This window comes from Pongo abelii, chromosome 1, assembly GCF_028885655.2.
Source record: "Pongo abelii isolate AG06213 chromosome 1, NHGRI_mPonAbe1-v2.0_pri, whole genome shotgun sequence".
In the NCBI taxonomy this organism is placed as follows: domain Eukaryota; kingdom Metazoa; phylum Chordata; class Mammalia; order Primates; family Hominidae; genus Pongo; species Pongo abelii.
This window is the reverse complement of record NC_071985.2, coordinates 217,862,649-217,886,951: the sequence shown is the minus strand read 5'-3', so window position 1 is coordinate 217,886,951 and position 24,303 is coordinate 217,862,649. Positions and strand designations below refer to the sequence as shown.

The 24,303-nt window shown below is 45.4% G+C and overlaps 1 protein-coding gene across 2 annotated transcripts in view; it reads left to right on the top strand.

Moving 5' to 3' along the window:
* Positions 1–2,482: 2,482 nt before the first annotated feature.
* Positions 2,483–24,303, top strand: part of SPEN (spen family transcriptional repressor) — a 94,016-nt gene continuing 72,195 nt past the window's right edge. For both annotated transcript variants that reach the window (XM_063714823.1, XM_002811437.5), the window contains exon 1: positions 2,483–2,605. In XM_063714823.1, the coding sequence (XP_063570893.1) occupies positions 2,523–2,605 (83 nt within the window). In that variant the 5' untranslated portion in view covers positions 2,483–2,522. The remainder of the gene's footprint in view (positions 2,606–24,303) is intronic.

The window sequence follows — 24,303 nt, the reverse complement described above, 5'->3', positions numbered from 1 at the left end:
AGGAGATAATCCATGAGGCCAAGTATTTAAAATTGGCTGGGCTGATGGTTCACGCCTGTAATACCAGCACTTTGGAAGGCTGAGTCGGGCAGATCACCAGGTCAAGAGATCGAGACCATCCTGGACGGCATGGTGAAACCCCGCCTCTACTAAAAGTAAAAAAATTACCTGGGCGTGGTGGTTTGCACCTGTAGTCCCAGCTACTGGGGAGGCTGAGGCAGGAGAATTGCTTGAACCCGGGAGGCGGAAGTTGCAGTAAGCCGAGATGGTACCACTTCACTCCAGCCTGGTGACAGAGCGAGACTGCATCTCCAAAAAAAAAAAAAAAAAATCTGGCTTGCACCTGAAGCAGCATGCAGCTGGTATTTCTGTGTATTTTTATTATAAATAATTTTATTTTTCTCTCGATATAGTTACCTTAATTTTATGGGTTTTCCTTGAATTTCTGTAAATTGGCCTTTATATAAAAGTTCAACTGGCCAGGCATGGTGGCTCACGCCTGTAATCCCAGCACTTTGGGAGGCCAAGGTGGGCAGATGACCTGAGGTCAGGAGTTCGAGACCAGCCTGGCCAACATGGTGAAACCCTGTCTTTACTAAAAATACAAAAAACTAGCCTGGTGTGGTGGTGCGCGCCTGTAATTCCAGCTACTCGGAAGGCTGACGCAGGAGAATCGCTTGAACCTGGGAGGTGGAGGTTGCAGTGAGCTGAGACAGCGCCATTGCGCCCCAGCTTGGCTAACAAGAGCGAAACTTGGTCTCAAAAAAAAAAAAAAAAAAAGAGGCTGGGCGTGGTGGCTCAAGCCTGTAATCCCAGCACTTTGGGAGGCTGCAGCGGGTGGATTACCTGAGGTCCTGAGTTCGAGGCCAGCCTGACCAATACAGAGAAACTCTGTCTCTACTAAAAATACAAAAATTAGCTGGGCATGGTGGCGCATGCCTGTAATCCCAGCTACTCAGGAGGCTGAGGCAGGAGACTCGCTTGAACCCAGGAGACAGAGGTTGCAGTAAGCCGAGAACGCGCCATTGCACTCCAGCCTGGGCAACAAAAGCAAAACTCCGTCTCAAAGGAAAAAAAAAAAAAAGAACAACTGTAGGTTTCAAAAGCTCTTAGGCCTGGAAAGTCCAGAGGTCTAATTTCTTTCTCTGTTTAAATATTAAATTATGCTCTGAGGGGAACAATATTGGATTCCTGTCTCATTTCCGTTTTATTCCTTGTATACCACAGCGATCAGCAAGGGTATCTTGCAAACGGTTTCGCAAGATCCTATATAAAAAAGTTGCCTAGGCCGGGTGCAGTGACTCCCGCCTGTACTCCCAGCACTTTAGGAGGCCGAGGCGGGCGGATCACCTGAGGTCAGGAGTTCAAGACCAGCCTGGCCTACATGGTGAAACCCTGTCTCTAATAAAAATACAAAAATTAGCCAGGTGCGGTTGCGGGTGCTTGTAATCTCAGCTACTTGGGAGGCTGAGGCAGGAAAATCGCTTGAGCCTGGGAGGCGGAGGTTGCAGTGAGCCGAGACCGTGCCACTGCACTCCAGCAGCCTGGGCAACAGAGCGAGACTCCGTATTTAAAAAAAAAAAAGTTGCTTCATGTTACAAGCCAGTGACTCTTGGATGGGATGCGTTTCTGAAGCCGTCTCTGTTCAGCAGGGCGGTGAGAAGGGCAACCTTTTTCTGATCGCTTTCCCAAGCAGGCAGGAATCTAAGTGTCCGGAAACGCCAGGAGCTGGCCGCCGGGTGAGCGGAGGACGAAGGGGTCCTGGCTTCTAGAGGACAGGCCTTGGCAGCCGCTTTGACCGTAGCCCTGTGGAAACCAACTGCATTTCTCTTCGTATCTTCCACCAGGCCGGGGCCTGGGGTTGCCGCTGGAGGGGCTAAAGACCGCCCCTGCCTCCTCAGCCGCCCCTTGCCCGGCGCGGGAACCCGACCAAGAGCCCGCCAAGCAGCGGGACTCCACTAGCAGCTGCGCGCCTGCGCACCGGGGCCGAGCGCGCGAGCGTTCCTTCCCCGCCTGTAGTTCCTCACTTCGTCGCCCGGCCCGCGCGCCTGCGCGCCGGCTGGGAGGAACTCAGCTTGTCCGCCTCGGCGGGCGGGAGGACGCGCGCGCGCCCGCGGCGAGGGGGAGGCAGTGCGGCGGCAGGAGGCGGGCCGCGCGCGCCGGTGGGAAGCGTCCGGCTGCCACAGCGCCAGCTCCGTCGTAGTCGCTGCCGCTCGTGTCCCGCTTGCCCCTCCTCCCGCTCCCCCGCCCGCCCCTGCCCGGGCGCATGCGCTGCCGGAGCGCGAGGGTCGGCTTCGGGTGTGTGGTGGCGGCAGAGCTGAGCTGCGAGGCCCGAGAGTCAGAACCTGGGGGAGAGGGATGGTCTCTGCACGGGGGGGAGCCGGAGGAGCCGCCGCCGCTGCCGACGCCACCGCCGCAGCCGCCGCCGCCGCCGCCCCGGCACCCGCCTCCCGGCGCTGACGGTCTCGTACGAAGCCGGCGAGGGGGAGCCAGCGGCGGCGGTCGCCGGCACGCCGCCCAGCATGGTCCGGGAAACCAGGCATCTCTGGGTGGGCAACTTACCCGAGAACGTGCGGGAAGAGAAGATCATCGAGCATTTCAAACGGTGAGTGACACGAGGCCGCGGCCGCGCTCGCTCCTCGGGCGCCGCTTCCCGCCCCGGCCCGTTGCCGGCCCCTCCCGGAGCGCGGAGCTGGTGAGGAGGACCCCGGCCCGGACCCACGGGCGCTGTGGGACCTCGTCAGCCGCTCGGCCCGCGTCGCCGCGTTGGGCCTCGGGTGTCGGCGGTGCGGGCGGCCAAGCCGCGCCGCCTTCGAAGAGCCCGCGGGGCCCCGGCGGCCGCGTCCCTGACGAGGGAGGTGGCCGAGGTTCGGCCTCCACGCAGCCGGCGCCCCGGGGCTGCCCTCGCGTCGGCCCGGGAGCTGGTGGGAGACGCGCTGGGCGGCGGGGTCGCGTCCTTGCGCGCAGTGCCCGGCCCGGAGCAGCCGGGACCCGAGCCCGCCAGACAGCCGGGTCCGGCGCCGCCACTCCGAGCTGCTCTGCGGGCGCTCGGCAATGTCTGACTTCGGGAGGGTTCCGTGCGAAGGGAAAGGCAGTGCGAAAACAGAAGTCGCAGTAGGTACTGTGGGCGCGTCGCGGACCCAGAGAGACCACCTAGGACCTCTCCGGAGGATTTGCACCCTTGAAACTCACTGGGAATGGCAAACGTTTCTCGTTTTTGCGGGGCTGGGTGGAGAGTGGTGTGAAATAAGTTGGTGCGCCCGTTCGGGCTCCTTCGTCCCCGGCGGACGAGACCGCGTCTGACAGGAGGTTGCCAGCCCCGGCCCCCGTAGCCTCGGGTCGCACTCCCCGGCCGCCCTAAGACCCTGCTGCCCACCACCCCTGAATTCCCGAATCAAACGGTAAAACATTCCAAACCTTTTACGATGAGAAAATGTAGCTTAAAAAAAAACCCTCCCCTGAATGTTTTTGTGAATTATAAGAATAAATGTTGTCGTTGATACATCTTATTGAGTAGCATGTAGCGCGTTTTCTTTGTGAAATGTCTGTGTACCGTAACGGATAGGCCTCCGCATAAAACACTTATTAAAATGACGATTGGCTTGGACTTGGTGCAAATTCAGAGGGACCATAGCAAATCTGTGATTGTCCTCGAAAATGACAGTTTATTCCGATATTTAAGACCCTGGAAGGTTTTAAGTTTGGCTTTTAATTTCCCTTACTATGTAGTGAGTGAAGGAAATTATGGAGCGTCCTCATTAATGAGTCACCATGGGAAAAATAGATTGCGTCGCTCGCTTTGAGCCGCTTGGATAAGGAAATGGAAGCAGCGGCGGCGGAGCTCCTGTCTTTTAAATGGAGGATCATTGATTGTGTTGGTGGTTGCTGTTACTGGGGCATTAAACCCTCGCCGCTGGAGCGCGCGTCTGCGCGTGTCCGCGTGTGAAAAGGAGCCGGGAATCGTGGGGCCATTCATAACCTGCTCGAGCTGTCCTCGGCAGGCCGGGGGGAGGTGCGCGCTTCCAGGGACTCTCCCGGTGTTTACTACGTCGTGCCTGAGAAACCAGGCGGGGGCGGGGGGAGGCAGGGAGCAAAAATTCACCTCTGTGCCCTAGGATGAAAGGGAGACCACGGGCTGGATTGGGAAGCAGATGGGAACTTTCTCTTCCTGGCGCTGCTCCACCCCTTACCCGCCCCCGACCTCCTGCCTTCTCCTCGAGTATCGTCAGTGTTTTGATGGAAAAATCATTTAGGTGTAGATTATTGGAGTGGAAAAACCACTTAGATGTGCTCACTTTAATCCCCTGTGGACCTTCTCTGTAGGTCTCTGCCTGGGAAATTCGTATGCACCGATGTGCAACACGTGCATTGCAGCATTCGCTCGCTCCTCGGTGTTATGTGCCCAGACGTGTCATTTCTCATTATGCAGATTCCAGAGACGTTGCATGCCTATGGCTGGGAGTTTGGCCCCTCTGCAAGATGAGGGGGCAGAGAGGAGAAAGAGGAAATCGTCCCAGGCAGCTTTGGAAGGGTTCTTAGTGGACGGTGCTGCTGTCTGGCTTGTGTGAATGACTTTCTAAAATGGCGGCCAGGACCCACTTTATGTGGGAATCAGCAGAGCCGATCTCAGAATGCACAGAGGGAGGAGGGGGCGGAGGATTCGAGCTGCCTTGAAAAGCGGCAGCCTGGAGGAACATTACTGTATTAAAAACGGCTTAGCTGGCAGTTTGCTTACGACTGCATTCAAAGGAGTATCTTACCTATTGCAGAGTAAAAGCAGATGCTACTGATAAAAGCAGGTTATTTTAAAACTAAGCAGATCATGTGTCCCTGAAATTCTTTTATTTTAAAGGTTTCTTTTTCATTTTTAAACAAATCTATTTAGTTCTTTAAATAGACAGTGCATTTTTATGGGTTCAAAGCATGTGAAAGGTATACAGAGAAAAATTTCCACCCCTGACCCTAGAATTCCCAGTTCCCACACTTCCTCCCCTCACTCCCCAAAATCCAGGTAATGTCTATTTCTGGTTTCTTGTTTATCTTTCTGCATGTATAAGAAATGTTCCTGCTGATCCAGCTATGGAGCTAAATGGACCTTGTTTGGAGGAACTCAAGGCATTTTATCCCTATTGTGGGATATATGATATATTTTGTAAAATGTGTGATTGCTACTAGGAGTAAAAATGAAATCTGAATAATTTAAATGAAAGGAATAAAAAGGTAGTTGTACCAGAATGATGGCTCTGCAAGAAAATGAAATGGTATTCACTTCTGGTGTCTTGTAGAAATCAGAATGAGAAAAATCATGCAATACCTATATTAAAACTGAACTTTAAGTGCCTGCTCTTACCCTTTTCCCTAGCTGATTACATTAATAACTGTTTTACAGGATTAAGAGGTGTATACTGGGAATACATTATATAAAACGTTTTCAAGATGAATGTTCTCTTAACAGTGATTAGGCTTTTGTAGTAAGTGTTTGCATTTTACAAAAAGATTAAACCAGACAGCTTTGGGGACAGCTTAGAGACATTTTAACAGAAAAAAGAGGTCAGTCAATTCTTTAAAAAATTTTTAAATTTATTTTTAAATTTACATTCTGATTAGTTGTTTTGTTTGTTTGTTTGTTTTTAAATGGACAGTAGATTGAGGGGAGGATGGCGATTTGGCTTTTTCCTCCCCAGTGCCAAAGAAAGACCAAATCCTTAAAACATAATCAGAACATTTACAAAAATTGGCTTTTCTTTTCTTGGAATAATAATAAATCTGTGGTTATTTTTACAGTTTTCAGTTTGCGGATTTAAAAAAATTAAATGAGAACTATTTCTGAATCGGGTTTTAGTTAACAAAGATTCATTACAGGGGCACAATAGAGAAAGTCCTTTCCTTTGTATGTTAGCTGGGTTGAAGGGGGAAGGGAGGAGTTATACAACAATTGGTTCCTGTCTTTTAGTTATGAGAGGGAGAGAGGTGTGTGCAAAGGCGACTCCTTGAATTAGAATGAGCAAATGAATAAAACTCTTAAAATATTTAACATCTTTATCTTTTCAGATTTTAAGTAAGTTGCGAATTTACATTCTTCCCATCCATCTCCAGTTTTAGAGACTAGGTTAAAAATTATGCGGAGGTAAAGTGAGGTAGCCCCTCGTGTAAAAATACTGTTAAAGAGGCTGGGTGCGGTGGCTCACGCTTATAATCCCAGCACTTTGGGAGGCCGAGGCGGGCAGGTCACGAAGTCAAGAGTTCAAGACCAGCCTGGTGAACATGGTAAAACCCCATCTTTACTAAAACACAAAAAATTAGCTGGGCGTGGTGGTGTGCACCTGTGTCCCAGCTACTTGGGAGGCTGAGGCAGGGGAATTGCTTGAACCCGGGAGGCGCAGGTTTCAGTGAGCTGAGATCGTGCCACTGCACTCCAGCCTGGGGGACAGAGCAAGACTCCGTTTGGGGGGAATAAAAAAAAGAATGAGACCCATTTAAAAATGTCATTTGTTTTTGCTGATTTTAAATGTTTGATCACAGTGGTTTTCCTGAGTTAAATAGATGGAATAGTTATTACATTTTATGTATATTCAGACATCTTTACCTCTGGGACACAATATAAAATATTGAATTTCCTTGTCCTGACTACTAGGGATATTTTTAGACTTAAACAAATTTGACTCACTGTAGCCTGTATCATTGTTACATCGTTTCTTCATTTGAGACCAGAAGGTTTCTATGAAACCACTTCTTGTCTATGGCCATACCACCCATACCACCCCCATCCCGTCTATGAAACCACCTCTGGTTTTGAATATTCTGATTTTCAATATCTATTTTCATGATAGGCTTTTGCACATTTTAAAAATAAAACAAAAAATTCAGAGTTATCTTGAAACATTAAAAATTACACAGAATAATTATATAAAGCAATACAGAATAATACAGAAAAATTATACAGAATAATTATAGGAAATAATAAAAAATAATAAAATGGGTTTTATTTCCCAAAAGGAACGCCCCTGGCAGATTGGAGGAAAATATAGGGCTCACTGCCAGGAAGAATGATAGTGTTTCGCTTGTGTAGAGGGCACCTTTTTCTAACTACCTTTGTTGTAGACTCTTGATTGCTGAGATTGTATTGTGTGGTATGCTTATGAAGAGGTTTCAGGCTTGATTTATGGGACATTTTAAATCCTGTGAACACTAATCCTTTGGGAAAATTTATGTAGGAGGTTTTTCCAAATAGTCTTTCAAGTTTCCCTTTTCCCCAGTTTGAAATTTTACTGAAATTTTAAAAAAATTTAAAATATTCCATGAAAACCAGCATATCCAATTGGAGACTATATATTTCTTTGCTTTTATTAATTGACTGACTGATTGTTTGAGACAGAGTCACCCAAGATGGATCACGGCTCAATGAAGCCTTGACCTCCCAGGCTCAAGTGATCCTCCCACCTCAGCCTCCAAAGTAGCTAGAACCACAGGCATGTGCCACCATACCTGACTAATTCTTTGTAGGGGTGGAAGGTCTCCCTATGTTGCCCAGCCCTGGTCTTGAACTCCTGGGCTCAAGTGATCCTCCCACCTTGGCCTCCCAGAGTGCTGGGATTATAGGCATGAGCCAGCTTGCCCAGCCTTTGCTTTTATTTTTATTTTCATTATTTTTTTATTTTTATTTTTATTCGTTTTTTTGAGATGGAGTCTCACTCTGTCGCCCAGGCTAGAGTGCAGTGGCAGGATCTTGGCTCACTGCAACCTCCTCCTGGGTTCAAGCACTTCTTGTGCCACAGCCTCCTGAGTAGCTGGGACTACAGGCCCGTGCCACCATGCCTGGCTAATTTTTGTATTTTTAGTAGAGACAGGGTTTCACCATGTTGGCCAGCCTGGTCTCGAACTCCTGACCTCAGGTGACCCACCTGCCTTAGCCTCCCAAAGTGCTGGGATTACAGGTGTGAGCCACTGTGCTGGCCTATTTTTATTTTTATTTTTTGAGGTGGAGTCTCGCTCTGTCACCCAGGCTGGAGTGCAGTGGCTTGATCTCAGCTCACTGCAACCTCCTCCTCCCGGGTTCAAGCGATTCTCCTGCCTCAGCCTCCTGAATAGCTGGGATTATAGGTGCACACCACCATGTCTGGCTAATTTTTGTATTTTTTTTTTTGAGACGGAGTCTCACTCTGTCACCCAGGCAGGGCTGGAGTGCAATGGCATGGTCTCAGCTCACTGCAACCTCTGCCTTCCCAGTTCAAGTGACTCTCCCGCCTTAGCCTCCCGACTAGCTGGGATTACAGGCATTTGCCACCACACCCGGCTAATTTTTGTATTTTTCGTAGAGAGGGGGTTTCACTATGTCGGCCAGGCTGGTCTCACTCCTGATCTTGTGATTTGCCCGCCTCGGCCTCCCAAAGTGCTGGGATTACAAGCATGAGCCACTGCGCCTGGCCTAATTTTTGTATTTTTATTAGAGTCGGGGTTTCACCATGTTGGCCAGGCTGGTCTTGAACTCCTGACCTCAAGTGATCTGCCTGCCTCTGCCTCCCAAAGTGCTGGGATTACAGGCGCCAGCCACCATGCCCGGCCTGCTTGCTTTTATTTTTAAAACATTTTTAGTGTTAGTTTGAGCTGTAGTTAACCGTCCACAGTATTTAGAGTGAATAATGTAGTCTGAAAATACCTTGAGTGTATATATTCATTAAATTGGGCTCCTGAATTGTATTGTTAGGTGATTTGAAATAAGTGCTATTCAGCCCCTTGAAACACATATATTAGCCTGCTGAACAAGGAGACTAAATAGAATACGTTTATCTGTAGTTAAATTAACAATCTTCTTTACTATTTGGTTTAAAATTTTCTTTAAACTTATTATTTTTACTCGCCTTACAGCTATACATATTTTGAATGAAAATAGTGTACTCCTCTGTGGAAACCAATTAGAATGTTAATCATTTTATTAGAAAGCATGTAATTTTTGTTTGTTTGTTTTTGAGACGGAGTTTCACTCCTGTTGCCCAGGCTGGAGTGCAATGGTGCGATCTCGGCTCACCGCGACCTCTGCCTCCCAGGTTCAAGCAATTCTCCTGCCTCAGCCTCCCGAGTAACTGGGATTACAGGCATGCACCACCACACCCAGCTAATTTTGTGTTTTTAGTAGAGATGGGGTTTCTTCATGTTGAGGCTGGTCTTGAACTCCTGACCTCAGGTGATCTGCCCACCTCGGCCTCCCAAAGTGCTGGGATTACAGGCGTGAGCCACTGCGCCCGGCCAAAACCATGTAATTTTTGTGTGATATCTAGCTGGCTTTTAGTGTGTGGAAATATGCTTTGCAGTGAGTGAAAAGATTTTTTTGATATAATTTTAAAGTATCTCAATATTCAGATTGTTCTCCCTACATGTTATTCCTGTCTGCCAAGTTGAAGATTACAAGCATCTAAAAAAACCATAGTGGAATGGCTCTATAAAATCCTAACTTAAATTTAGTGAATTCTTGGATTTAATTACTTATGATTTCATTTTGAGTATAGAAATGAAATGAACTCTAGCATATTTAAAGATTTGTATTATATAGTTTAAGGAACTGCTCCAATCCTTAGAATTAAGGAATATTTGTGGGAAAATTCAAACGAGAAACACTATTTCTTATCCTGTGTACCTGGTGCTAGATTTTTAGTCCAGCCTTAAATGCAAGGGTTGCATGTGCCTGTCTTTGTATTAGATGCTGTTTGGGTCACTAGGGAACATTGCCAAATGATATGAAGATTCTTTTAATTATACATTGTATTGACTTTGATTGTTATATTCCCATTATGTTACACATAACGTATGTACTTTTACATATAATACATTTATAGTTTCTTTGATTCTTAAAATTGTTTGACTAAAAGTGGTTTTTTTTTTTACCCATCATTTATTTTTCCTTTGATTTAAAAACTGGGGCTTATGTACTCAAAAAACATTTTGCAGTTTACAAAACTACATTTAACATATAGCGATTTGTCTTTTACCAATCAAATTGGTAGGTAGTAGAAGTATTTTGTCTGAACCAGTAATTTTTTAAAATTACGCTGTTTGCAGCTGGGCGCGGTGGCTCATGCCTGTAATCCCAGCACTTTGGGAGGCTGAGGCGGGGGGATCATGAGGTCAGGAGTTCGAGATGAGCCTGGCCAACATGGTGAAACCCTATCTCTACTAAAAATACAAAAAATTAGCCTGGCATGGTGGCAAGCGCCTATAATCCCAGCTACTCGGGAGGCTGAGGCAGGAGAATCGCTTGAACTCAGGAGGTGGAGGGTGCAGTGAGCTGAGATCATGCCATTGCGCTCCAGCCTGGGTGACAGGGCAAGACTCTGTCTCAAGAAAAAAAAAAAAATTATGCTGTTTGCAGTGAAGGCTCATTTGCATTCAAGATTATTTAAAAGTCTCCTTGGATTAAAAGATAAAAAAATAATTTATTACTTTATTATGTGAAAAGGATGCTAGAACCTTTTTTTTTTTTTTGAGACGGAGTCTCTCTCTCTTGCCCAGGCTGGAGTGCAGTGGTGTGATCTCGGCTCACTGCCAGCTCCACCTCCTGGGTTCACAGCATTCTCCTGCTTCAGCCTCCCGAGTAGCTGGGATTACAGGCACCCACCACCGCGCCCAGCTAATTTTTTTGTATTTTTAGTAGAGACGGGGTTTCACCATGTTAGCCAGGATGGTCTTGATCTCCTGACCTCAGGATCCGCCTGTCTCGGCCTCCCAAAGTGCTGGGATTACAGGTGTGAGCCACCGTGCCCGGCTGGATGTTAGAATCTTTAATGAAGACCTCGTCGATCAGAATTCAGGAGGAAGTACTAAACTTGGGTGTGAAAATACCTTTTTATTTTTAGTAGCTTCTTACTGGGATCTATTATTTCCTTCAACTATAATACAGAGAAAACTAAAACTAATAGTAGTTGTGATTTTCATCACCAATACAAATCATATGTATTTTCATATTTTATATTACAGTTTTTGCAAAGACTTCATTATTGTCATCACAACTTGGAAATTACAGTGGCTGTTAGATCTGCTGCCAGATACTTTTTTTTTTTTTTTTTTTTTTGAGACAGAGTCTGGCTGTGTCGCCCAGGCTGGAGTGCAATGGCATGATCTCGGCTCACTGCAACCTCTGCCTCCCAGGTTCAAGCCATTCTCCTGCCTGAGTTTCCCGAGTAACTGGAATTACAGGCGCCCACCACCATGCCCAGCTAATTTTTGTATTTTTAGTAGAGATGGGGTTTCACCATGTTGGCTAGGCTGGTCTTGAACTTCTGATCTTAGGTGATCCGCCCACCTTGACCTTACAATGGGCTGGGATTACAGTCATGAGCCACCGCGCCTGGCCTAGATACTTTTATTTGGTGTGTTAGTAAAGAAGCATATATATTACTATATGATCAGTTCGTGTTATATATCTTAAAAATTCTATCTCAGGAATTTTGAACATACACAAAAGTGGGCACAATAGTCAGTGAATCCCAAGTACCTATCGTTCATCTCCAACAACCATCAGCTATGGCCTATCTGCTTTTCTCCTTCCTGTATTTTTTTTTTTTCTTGAGACAGGATCTCATTTTGTCATCCATGCTGGAGTGCAGTGGTGTGATCACTGCTCACTGTGTCCCTTCAACCTCCCGGGCTCAAGAGATCTTCCCATCTTAGCTTTCCAAGTAGCTAGGACTACAGGCGCACACCACCATACTTGGCTAATTTTTGTATTTTCTGTAGAGACAAGGTCTCACTCTGTTGCCCAGGCTGGTCTCGAACTCCTGGGCTCAAGTGATCTGTCTGCCTCGGCCTCTCAAAGTGCTGGGATTACAGGTGTGAGCCACTGCACCCAGCCTTTTTTTTTTTTTTTGAGACAGAGTCTCATTCTGTTGCCCAGGCTGGAGTGCAGTGGCGTGATCTCAGCTCACTGCAACCTCTGCCTCCCGGGTTCAAGCTATTCTTGTGCTTCAGCCTCCTGAGTAGGTGGGATTACAGGCGTGTGCTACCACGCCCAGCTAGTTTTTGTATTTTTAGTAGAGACAAGGTTTCACCGTGTTGGCCAGGCTGGTCTTGAACTCCTGACTTCAAGTGATCTGCCTGCCTCAGCCTCTCAAAGTGCTGGTATTACAGGCATGAGCCACCGTGCCCGGCCCCTATTTATTTATTTACTTTCATAAAAAAATTGTTTTTTTCTACCCAGGTTGGAGTGTAATGGCATCATTATGGTTCACTGCAGCCTCGACCTCCTGGGCTCGAGGTATCCTCCCACCTTAGCCTTCTCAGTATCTGGGACTATAGGCATGAGCCATAATGTCCAGCTAATTAAAAAAATTTGTTTTAGAGACAAGGTCCAGTGGCTCACACCTGTAATCCCAGCATTTTGGGAGGCTGAGGTGGGTGGATCACGAGGTCAGCAGATCGAGACCATCCTGGCCAACATAGTGAAATCCTGTGTCTACTAAAAATACAAAAATTAGCTGGGTGTGGTGGCACATGCCTGTAATCCCAGCTACTTGGGAAGCTGAAGCAGGAGAATTCACTTGAACCTGGTAGTTGGAGGTTGCAGTGAGCCAAGATTGTGCCACTGTACTCCAGCCTGGCGACAGAGCAAGACTCCGTCTCAAAAAGAAAGAGAAACAAGGTCTCACTGTGTTGCCTAGGCTGGTCTTGAACTCCTGGGCTCAAGTGATCCTCCTGCCTTGTTCTACCAAAGTGCTGGGATTACAGGCATGAGTCACTGGGCCCAGCAAAAAAAAAAAAAAAAAGTTCAGGATCAGACTACAACTCCCACATCCCCTTTTCCCAAATTCACCAGTTAACATTTTGTCACATTTGCTCCATTACCCTCTGTTGTCTTTATAGCATGATGTCCTTCTACTCTAAATTCTCTAGTGTGTACCTCCCTGAAACAAGGACACTTTCCTGTATTGCCACCGTGTAGTCCTCCTAGTTAGGAAATCAGAATTGATACAACACTACCACCCAATGCATAGCCTAGGTGTATAGTAGGCTCTACCATTGAGGTTTACGTAAGTACGCCCTGTTGTTTTCACAATGATGAAATCACATAAAGATGCATTTCTCAGAATGTATCCCTGTTCTTAAGTGATGCATGACTATATTTGGATGATCAGTTGGATTTTAAAAGAGCTTGGCCAGGTGCAGTGGCTCTCGCCTGTATTCCAGCACTTTGGAAGGCCGAGGCAGGTGGATCACTTGAGTTCAGGAGTTCCAGACCAGTCTAGGCAACATGGTGAAACCCAGGCTGTTTAAAAAAAAAAAAAAAAAAAAAAAGCCGGGCATGGTGGCGCGCACCAGTAGTCCCAGCTGTTCAGGAGGCTGAGGTGGGAGGATCACTTGGGCCCATGAGGCAGCGGCTGCAGTGAGCCGATACTGCGCCACTGCACTCTACCCTGGGCAATAGAGAAAAACTCTGTCTCAAAAAACAAACAAAAAACTTAATGTTTTGAAATAATGTATAGCTATTATATGTGACATTGGTTTATCAGTTACTTTGAAATGAATCCTTCTGCTAACCAGCTATGTTCTTCAATCAAACATATCTCTCCTTAATTAGTATTTTTAAATTTTGAAATAGTTTTAAATTATATTGCAGTCAGTTTTCTTTTTTAGTTTTTTTTTTTTTTTTTTTTTTTTTAATTAAGAGATGGGGTCTGACTATGTCGCCCAGGCTGCAGTGCAGTGGCTATACACAGGTGAGATCATAGCTCACTGCAGCCTCCAACTTTTGGCTTCAAGCAATACTTGCACCTCAGCCTCCCAAGTATATAGGATTACAGGTGTGTGCCACTCTACTCTATTTATAGTTCATTTTCTTTTTCGGTTTTCTTTTTCTTTTCTTTCCTTTTTTTTTTTTTGAGAGGGAGTCTTGCTCTGTCGCCCAGGCTGGAGTGCAGTGGCGGGATCTCGGCTCACTGCAAACTCTGCCTTCCGGGTTCACACCATTCTCCTGCCTCAGCCTCCCGAGTAGCTGGGACCACAGGTGCCTGCCACCATGCCCGGCTAATTTTTTGTATTTTTAGTAGAGACGGGGTTTCACTGTGTTAGCCAGGATGGTCTCGATCTCCTGACCCCGTGATCCGCCTGCTTCGGCCTCCCAAAGTGCCGGGATTACAGGCGTGAGCCACTGCGCCTGGCCTCTTTTTTTTTTTTTTTTTTGAGACAGTCTCGCTCTGTCACCCAGGCTGGAGTACAGTGGTGTGATCATGGCTTACTGCAGCCTTTACCTTCTGGGCTCAAGTGATCCTCCCATCTTAGCCTCCCGAGTAGCTGGGACTACAGGTGCACACCACCACGCCCAACTAATGTTTGTATTTTTGGTAGAGATGGGATTTCACTATGTTGCCCAGGCTGATCTCAAACTTCTGAACTCAAGCAATGCACTTGGGATTATGGACGTGAGCCACAGTTAATTTTTAAAAAATGACCGTGTGCTCTGTTATAGTCTCTTAAACTAATCTATGCTTTATAAAGATATAAGATATGCTCTCTTTTTTTATGTCTCTTCTACCTCTATTTTTCTTATGAAGTAACCCTTTTCCACAGTGTTTTGTTTTTTTTTTTTTTGACACAGATCATTCTCTTTCAACCTAAATTTGCTTTGTCATTCTAAAAGTAGGTATAGAACTTTCTTTCTTTCTTTTTTTTTTTTTTGAGACAGTCTTGCTCTGTCACCCAGGCTAGAAGTGCAGTGGCGCGATCTCGGCTCACTGCAGGCTCTGCCTCCCAGGTTCACGCCATTCTCCTGCCTCAGCCTCCCGAGCAGCTGGGACTACAGGCGCCCGCCACCATACCCGGCTAATTTTTTGTATTTTTAGTAGAGACGAGGTTTCACCGTGTTAGCCAGGATGGTCTTGATCTCCTGACCTTGTGATCCGCCCGCCTTGGCCTCCCAAAGTGCTGGGATTACAGGCTTGAGCCACCGCGCCCGGCCTGAAAAGGGACTTTCATCACAGCTTTGTGTCTCAAAGAGTTGTGGCATTTTATTTCTTGTATATTGGATTGATTTGAAATTTGTTTTAAAAATGATTTTCGAGAGGACTCTTCCTAAAAAGACTTCTTATTTCTGGAGAAAGCTTTTAGTTCTAGAGATACTATAATTCAGAAGATTAAAATGTTGACTGGAGAAGCTCAGGTATTTAATAAGTACAAAGAATGATCAGTTAACATCTTTTTTTTTTTTTTTTTTTGAGACGGAGTCTCACTCTGTCACCCAGGCTGGAGTGCAGTGGTGCGATCTCAGCTCACTGCAAGCTCCACCTCCCGGGTTCACACCATTCACCTGCCTCAGCCTCCTGAGTAGCTGGGACTACAGGTGCCCACCACACCTGGCTAATTTTTTGTATTTTTAGTAGAGACGGGGTTTCACCGTGTTAGCCAGGATGGTCTGAAGTGCTGGGATTACAGGCGTGAGCCACCGTCCCTGGTGTAGTTAACATCTTAAGACATAGACTTCAGTGACTGTTTTTCTTTTTGAGACAGTCTTCTTCTGTTACCCAGGTTGGAGGGGAGTGGTATAATCCCAGCTCACTGCAGCCTCAACCTCCCAGGCTCATCAAGTGACCCTCTCATCTCAGCCTCCCAAGTAGCTTCAGCTAATTTTTGTGTGTGTGTGGGTGTGTATGTGTAGAGATAAGGTCCCACTGTATTGCCCAGGATGGTCTCAAACTCCTGCTCTCAGGATATCCTCCTGCCTCAGCCTCCCAAAGTGCTGGGATTACAGGTGTGACCATTACAGGTGTGTGAGTCTGACTATTAGTGACTTTTTTTTTTTTTTTTTTGAGATGGAGTCTTGCTCTGTCTCCAGGCTGGAGTGCAGTGGCACGATCTTGGCTCACTGCAACCTCCATCTCCCAGGTTCAAGCGATTCCCCTGCCTCAGCCTCCTGAGTAGCTGGGACTACAGGCACATGCCACGATGCCTGGCTAATTTTTTGTATTTTAGTAGAGACGGGATTTCACCATGTTGGCTAGGATGGTCTCGATAACCTGACCTTGTCATGCGCCTGCCTCGGCCTCCCAAAGTGCCAGGATTACAGGAGTGAGCCACTGTGCCCAGACTTTTGTTTTGTTTTGTTTTGTTTTTTTTGAGACAGAGTCTTACTCTGTGGCCCAGGCTGGAGAGCAGTGGCACGGTCTTGGCTCACTGCAATCTCTGCCTCCTGAGTTCAATTGATTCTGCCACCTCACCCTCCCAAGTAGCTTGGACTACAGTTGCGTGCCACCATGTCCAGCTAATTTAAAAAAAAAAAATGTTTTTTGGTAGAGATGGGGTTTCATCACATTGGTCAGGCTGAGTGATTTTTTTTTTTTTTTTTGAGACGGAATCTTACTCTGTCACCTAGGCTGGAGTGCAAATGGTGTGGTCTCGGCTCACTGCATTCCACCTCCCGGGTTCAAGCGATTCTCCCGCCTCAGCCTCCCAAGTAGCTGGGACTACAGGCACGTGCCACCACACCTGGCTAATTTTTGTATTTTTAGTAGAAACGGGGTTTCAGTATGTTGGCCAGGCTCGTCTCGAACTCCTGACCTCATGATCCACCTACCTCGGCCTCCCAAAATGCTGGGATTCCAGGTGTGAGCCAGCGTGCCTGGCCCAAATACTTTTTTATGGAGTAAGGATAAAAGTCACTAGTTAAGTGAAATATTAGAAATATTTGTATATTTCCCAAAGTTTTAAAAAATTATTATTTTACTAAAAAGTAAGTCATAAGGATAGAAGCTGATTTCCTTCTCAGCAGTTGTAGTGTAAATAAGAGTATTAGTAAGCACCTTTTCAGAGTCCTTTCCATTCCCAGCAAGGACTCTCTTTTTTCTGGGGGGTGGTAGTGACAGGGTCTTGCTGTGTTTCCAGGCTGGTCTCAAAACTCCTGGCTTTAAACATCCTCTCACCTTGGCCTCCCAGAGTGCTGAAATACCAGCAGTGGGCCGGGTGCGGTGGCTTACGCCTGTAATCCCAGCACTTTGGGAAGCTGAAGCGGGTGGATTACAACGTCAGGAGTTTGAGACCAGCCTGGTCAATATGGTGAAACCCCGTCTCTACTAAAAATATGAAAAAATTAGCCGGGCATGGTGGCACATGCCTGTAATCACAGCTACTCAGGAGGCTGAGGCAGGAGAATTGCTTGAACCTGGGAGGCTGAGGTTGCAGTGAGCTGAGATTGCGCCACTTTGCTCCAGCCTGGGTGACAGAGTGAGACTCCATCTCAAAAAATAAAAAAACAGAAAACAAAAATTACAGGAGTTAGCCACCATTCATGGCCTTTTGAGGGACTCTTGATGTGGATTTTTGCTAATTTATGATTTAGTCTCTTGGCTTCTGCTGACTTCAGCTTTGTGTTTTGTAGCCTTCATGTTTGGATCAGCTTGCCTTGCACCTTTTTTCTTAATCTAAGTGCTTTGTTTACTGTCATTACTTTAAGAAATGTTTTATGTTGGTTATTAGCAGTTCTATTTACAATTATACTTCAGTTCTTCCTAGAAAAGTACTTCCTAGAAAAATGTAAATCAGATACATTTAGGAAAGCTACTCATTAATTATTGTGAGAATAGTGTCCGAATGTTAGCTTAATGGTCATCTTGATTATTTATATTCCTGCACTTTACTTTTTGATTCTTGCGGTATAAACTCCTGTCTTGTTCTCTGGGGAGGAAGCACACTGTGAATTTTTTCCAAGATTGTCTAAAATATTCAGGCTTTTTATTTGCTCTAACCAGTAGAATCTAAAGATTACAGAAACTTCAGAATTTTTCTCCTCATAATTTGACAATCTTTTGAGAGGTTTGTCAGTTGAACACTGTCCCTTTGTTAAAAGTTAATTTTACTTAATAATTTTTCATTATATTGGAGTAAAATATAATGTATGTATGTGCATAAATAATTTTTTTCGGTGAAGTGCGGTAGCTCATGCCTATAATCCCAGCACTTTCTGCTTTTTTTTTTTTTTTTTTTTTTTGAGATGGAGTCTCGCTCTGTCGCCCGGGCTAGAGTGCAGTGATGCGATCTCAGCTTTCTGTAAGCTCCACCTCCCAGGTTCACGCCATTCTCCTGCCTCAGCCTCCTGAGTAGCTGGGACTACAGGTGCCCACCACCATTCCTGGCTAACTTTTTGTATTTTTAGTAGAGACGGGGTTTCACTGTGTTAGCCAGGATGGTTTCGATCTCCTGACCTCGTGGTCTGCCCACCTCGGCCTCCCAAAGTGGTAGGAGTGGTGAGCCACCGCTCCCAGCCGAATCCCAGCACTTTTCCCATTCTCAATGGGGAATAAAAGGTAGTTGGGCGTGGTGGTATGTACCTATAGTCCAGCTACTTGGAAGGCTTAGGCGGGCAGATCACTTGAGCCTGGGAGGTTGCGGCTGCAGTGAGCCAAGATTGTGCCATTGGACTCCAGCCTGGGTGACAGTGACGCTGTCTCAAAAAAACAAAACGAAACTGCGCACGCACACACACATAGACACATGTAATTTTTTTCGTTACTGGAGAAGTGAAGCCTGCAATAGTTCTGAAGAATGTCTACATTCAGAGCTTTACTGGAAACAGATGCCTTTTCCCAGGAGTTGTAATTATCAAGTTTTCTATGTTCAGGAATCTAGGCACTCACCTTGAATTCAGTAAACAGATAGGGGTATAGTTTTATTGGTTGAATTAAGCTTATTCTTGGTCTTAACATTTTCTTAAAGCCTTTCTACTTAGAACCAATAAATAGTTTCTAATATAAAAAAGTAATCTGTCTGGGTGCAGTGGCCCATACCTGTAATCCCAGCACTTTGGGAGACCGAGACTAGAGGATTGCTTGAGGCTAGGAATTGGAGACAAGCCTAGGCAACATGTTGAGACCTCATCTCTATGGAAAACAAAAAAATTAGCTGGGTGTGGTGGTGCCTGCCTGTAGTCCCAGCTGCTTAGGAGGCTGAGATAGGAGGATTGCTTGAGCCTGGGAGGTTGAGGCTGCAGTGAGCCATGATTGTACCACTGCACTCCAGCCTGGGCAACAGAGCAAACCCTTGTCTCAGAACAAAACAAGCAAAAAAACTAATCTGTTATGTTTTCAGCAACACTATTCACAATAGCCAAAAGGTGAATGCATCTCTAATGTCGATGACCAATGAATAGATAAACAGAATGCACTTATCAGATGTGTAATAAACAGAATTCATACAGTGGTATTCAGCCTTAGAAAGGAAGTTTTGACACATGCTACAACATTTGAAGACACTATGTAAGTGAAATAAGCCAGTTACAAAAGAAGGAAAAGTGGACTGTATAATATACATATATGAGATACCTAGCTATGGTAGTCAACTCCATAAAGACAGCAAGTAGAATAGTGGTTGCTTTTTTTTTTTTTTTTTTTTTTTGAAACAGTGTCTCACTCCGTTGCCCAGGCTGGAGTGCAGTGGCTCAATCTTGGCTCACTGCAACCTCCTCCTCCTGGGTTCAAGTGATTCTCGTGTCTCAGCCTCCCAAGCAGCTGGGATTACAGGTGCTTGCCACCACACCTGGCTAATTTTTGTACTTTTAATAGAGATGGTGGTTTCGCCATGTTGGCAAGGCTGTTCTCAAACTCCTGGCCTCAAGTGATCTGCCTGCCTTGGCTTCCCAAAGTGTTGGGATTATAGGCGTAAGCCTCCTTGCTGGCTGCTTTTTTTTTTTTTTTTTAAATATTGTAAGCAGTGTTGTAAGCAATTTTGTACTCTTGCAGACAAGTGCAGTTATACATGTATGATAAATTTTTGTGAGTGGAATTTCTAGGTGTGTGAACTTAGGTTTGTGGGGTTTTTTTTTTTTTTTTTTTTTTTGAGACAAGGTCTCGTTCTGTCACCCAGTCTGGAGTTCAGTGGTGTGATCATGCCCACTGCAGCCTGGAACTACTGGGCTCAAGTTCCCGTCTCAGCCTACTGAGTAGCTAGGACTCAAGCTCCCGTCTCAGCCTACCGAGTAGCTAGGGCTCAAGCTCCCGTCTCAGCCTACCGAGTAGCTAGGACTCAAACTCCCATCTTAACCTCCTGAGTAGCTAGGACTACTGCTAAGTGCCAACACACCTGGCTAATGTTTTTATTTTTAGTAGAGATGGGGGTAGGGTGGGGAGGTGGGGAGGGGTCTTGCTTTGTTCCCCAGGTTGGTCTTGATGTCCTGACCTCAAATCATCCTTGCGTCTTGGCTTCCCAAAGAGGTAGGATTACAGACGTTAGCCATCATTCCTGCCCATTTTTAAGATTTTGAGTGAAATTGAGCAGCTTTGAGTGTGTTTTTAATCTTAATTTTAATTTTTTTTTGAGATGGAGTCTCACTCTGTCGCCCGGGCTGGAGTGCAGTGGCGAGATCTCAGCTTACCGCACCTCCGCCTCCTGGGTTCAAGCAATTCTCCTGCCTCAGCCTCCCGAGTAGCTGGGACTACAGGCGCACGCTGCCATGCCTGGCTAAATTTTGTATTTTAATAGAGACGGGATTTCACCGTATTGCTTCCAGGCTGGTCTCAAACTCCTGACCTCAGGTGATCTGCCGGCCTCGGCCTCCCAGAGTGCTAGGATTACAGGTGTGAGCCACCACGCCTGGCGAGTGTGTTTGTTTTAATTACCATTTGTGAGTGAGTGTGTTTTAGAAAATCTTCCTGTGCAGGTATATGCCTGTTTTTTTTTTTTTTGAGACGGTGTCTCACTCTGTTGCCAGGCTGGAGTGCAGTGTCTGGATCTCAGCTCACTGCAACCTCTACCTCCTGGGTTCAAACGATTCTCCTGCCTCAACCTCCTGAGTAGCTGGGACTACAGGCACGCACTGCCACACCTGGCTAATTTTTTGTATTTTAGTAGAGACGGGGTTTCACCATATTGCCCCCAGGCTGGTCTCAAACTCCTCACCTCAGGTGATCCACCCATCTTGTCCTCCCACAGTGCTGGGATTACAGGTGTGAGCCACCGCGCCCAGCCACATTTGCCTGTTTTTTGTTGGGGCATCTCTTTCCCTTGATTTCTAATAACTCTGTATAGTTAGGAAATCATTTATTTCTCAAGTGTTGCAAATATTTTTTTCTCCATTTGTCTTTTGACTTTATATCTTGCTATATAGGAGTTGTAAATTTTTTTTTTTTTTTGGAGATGGAGTCTCACTCTTGCCCAAGCTGTAGTGCAGTGGCATGATCTCAGCTCACTGCAACCTCAGCCTCCTGAGTTCAAGTGATTCAGAAGTTGTAATTTTTATGTGGTTTGATTTATGTGGTCTTTTCCTTTATGGTTTAGGGATTTTATATCATGCCAGTTCTTTGCCAGTTCCAAAATTATACGACAGCTCAATTATTATTATTATTTTTGGCATAGAGCTAATACATATCTTCAAACTATGAAAAATCTTCTTGCTCACCTCTTTTTCCTTCCCTCCTCCCATCCCTCCTAGTAGAGAAATACTTCAGGGTATGAGCTTTTTCTAAAAATGAAATTAGGGCTCTGTAGTTAACTTTCTTTTGCTGGCTTTAGGGATTCTCAGTATCTTTTGCCATCTTTAGTAATTGTTACTGAAAAGAGTGATTAAAGGAGGAATACATTAGTTTTTTTTTTTTTTTTTTTTTTGAGACACAGTCTCACTGTTTCCCAGGCTGGAGTGCAGTGGTGCGATCTCGGCTCACTGCAAGCTCCACCTCCCGGGTTCACGCCATTCTCCTGCCCCAGCCTCCCAAGTAGCTGGGACTACAGGCGCCTGCCACCATGCCCGACTAATGTTTTGTATTTTTAGTAGAGACGGGGTTTCACCATGTTAGCCAGGATAGTCTCAATCTACTGACCTCGTGATCCACCCGCCTGGGCCTCCCAAAGTGCTGGGATTACAGGCGTGAGCCACCACGCCCGGCCGGAATACGTTAGTTATTTAAGAACAGCTCATATATCCATTATGTATATAAAATCATTTCATAATAAATTTCTTGAAAGAGTTCTGTATTACCATGAAATGAAGCTAGCAGATTTTGACTATCATCAGCACCTCATCATATATAACGTTCCTAGTCAGGCATGCTTGAAATAGAAAAATGCCTTCCATGGTTGCCTATTTATAGTAGGATGTGGCATACAGTTGATTTATAGTGAGATAATATAGAAGCTTGTGACTAAAGGAGATATAAAATCTTTTCTGTTGAAGGACAGGGACAGGTATTTTTTTGTATTTTTAAAAGATAACAGTTTTATTAAGCTATAACTCATAAACCATAAAATTTGCCCATTTAAAGCATACAATTCAGCTGTTTTTAATATATTCACAGAGTTGTACAACCATCATCACTATCTAATTGTAGAATATTTTCATCACCCCAGAATGAAACCCCACATCCATTAGCAGTCACTCTCCATTCTCCTTTGTCTTCAGCCCCTGGCAATCTCTAATTTACTTTCTGTTTGCATGGATTTGCCTATTTTGGACCTTTTGTGTATTATGGAATCATACAGTATGTGACTGGCTTCTTTCATTATGCATGTTCTCAAGGTTCATCCATATTTTAGCATATATCAGAACTTCATTCCTTTTTGTTGCTGAACAATATTCCATTGAATGGGCATACCCTCTCCCCTTTTATTTTTATTTTTAAGAGACAGGGTTTCACCATGTTGGCCAGGCTGGTCTCTAATTCCTGAGCTCAAGCAATCCGCCCACCTTGGCTTCCCAGAGTGCTGGGGTTATAGGCCTGAGCCGCCACGCCTGGCTCATGCCACGTTTTTTATCCATTCATCAGTTGATGGACATTTAGATTGTTTCTCATCTTTGGCTATTATGAAAAATGCTGCTATGACAATATCTGTATATTTGTTGTTGTTTTTTGAGGCAGGGCCTTGCTCTTTCACCCAGGCTGGGTGGCTATCTCACCAGCAATGTATGAGGGTTCAGATTTCTCTTCATCCTCATTATTAGTTGTCATTGCCTTTTTTTTTTTTTTAGCTGCCCTAGTGGGTATGAAATGGTATATAATTGTGATTTTGATTTCCCTAATGACTAATGATGACTGAATTTACCATCTTTTCATGTGTTTATTGGCCATTTATGTATCTCTCTCTGTATATGTGTGTGCTCTGCCACCCAGGCTGGTGTGCAGTGGCATGATCTCAGCCCACCGCAACTTCTGCCTCCTGGGCTCAAGCAGTCCTCCTGCTTCAGCCTCCTGAGTAGCTGGGACTACAGGCATGTGCCACCACACTTAGCTAATTTTTGTGTATTTTGTAGAGTTGGGATTTTGCCGCGTTGCCCAGGCTGGTCTCAAACTCCCAGGCTAAAATGATCCACCTCCCTTGGTCTCCGAAAGCGTTGGGATTCAGGAGTGAGCCACTGCATCCGGCCCCAGCTGATTAAAAAAAAAAAAAATTATTTATTTATAGAGATGAGGTCTTGCTGTGTTGTGTAGGTGGGTCTGGAACTCATGGTTTCAAGTGATCCTCCCACTTGGCCTTCCAAAGCTTTGGGATTACAGACTTGAGCCACTGCGTCCAGTCTCATTTTAGAAAATTGGATTGTGCTTCTCATTGAGTTTTAAGAGTTCCCTATCAGAGATATAATCTGTAATTATTTTCTCCTATTCCACAGGTTTATGTCTATTTTTGATATGTCTTTAGATAGAATAAAACTTTTTTTTTTTTTTTTGAGATGGAATCTCGCTCTGTTGCCCAGGCTGGAGTGCGGTGGCATGATCTCGGCTCACTGCAAGCTCCGCCTCCCAGGTTCATGCAATTCTCCTGCCTCAGCCTCCCAAGTAGCTGGGACTACAGGCGCCCGCTACCACCCCCGGTTAATTTTTTGTATTTTTAGTAGAGATGGGGTTTCACCGTGTTAGCCAGGATGGTCTCGATCTCCTGACCCTGTGATCCACCTGCCTTGGCCTCCCAAAGTGCTGGGATTACAGGCGTGAGCCACCGTGCCCAGCCGGAATAAAACTATTAACTGTTTTAATTTGTCATTGTCATTTAGCTATTTAGATTTATCATTGACTTGCTGGATAATTGTTAAGTTTTACTTTTGGTTTTAATTTATTTTAACTGACGAGGTATATGACATATTACAAATTTTACTGTCTTACTTGGTTATGTTCAAATTGTAGGAGTCTTGTAATCTGAGTATATGATTTCAAGTTATATGCTACATTTAGTGTGTTGAAATATGGGGATATCAGTAATTGTGAATGGAGTAGTCTTAATATCTACTTCAGTTATGTTGAATGGAGTAGTCTTAATATCTCCTTCAGTTATGTTGATGACAAGTAACAGCTTTTATTAAATTAATTAATTAATTTATTTATTTTTGAGATGGAGTTTTTGCTCTTGTTG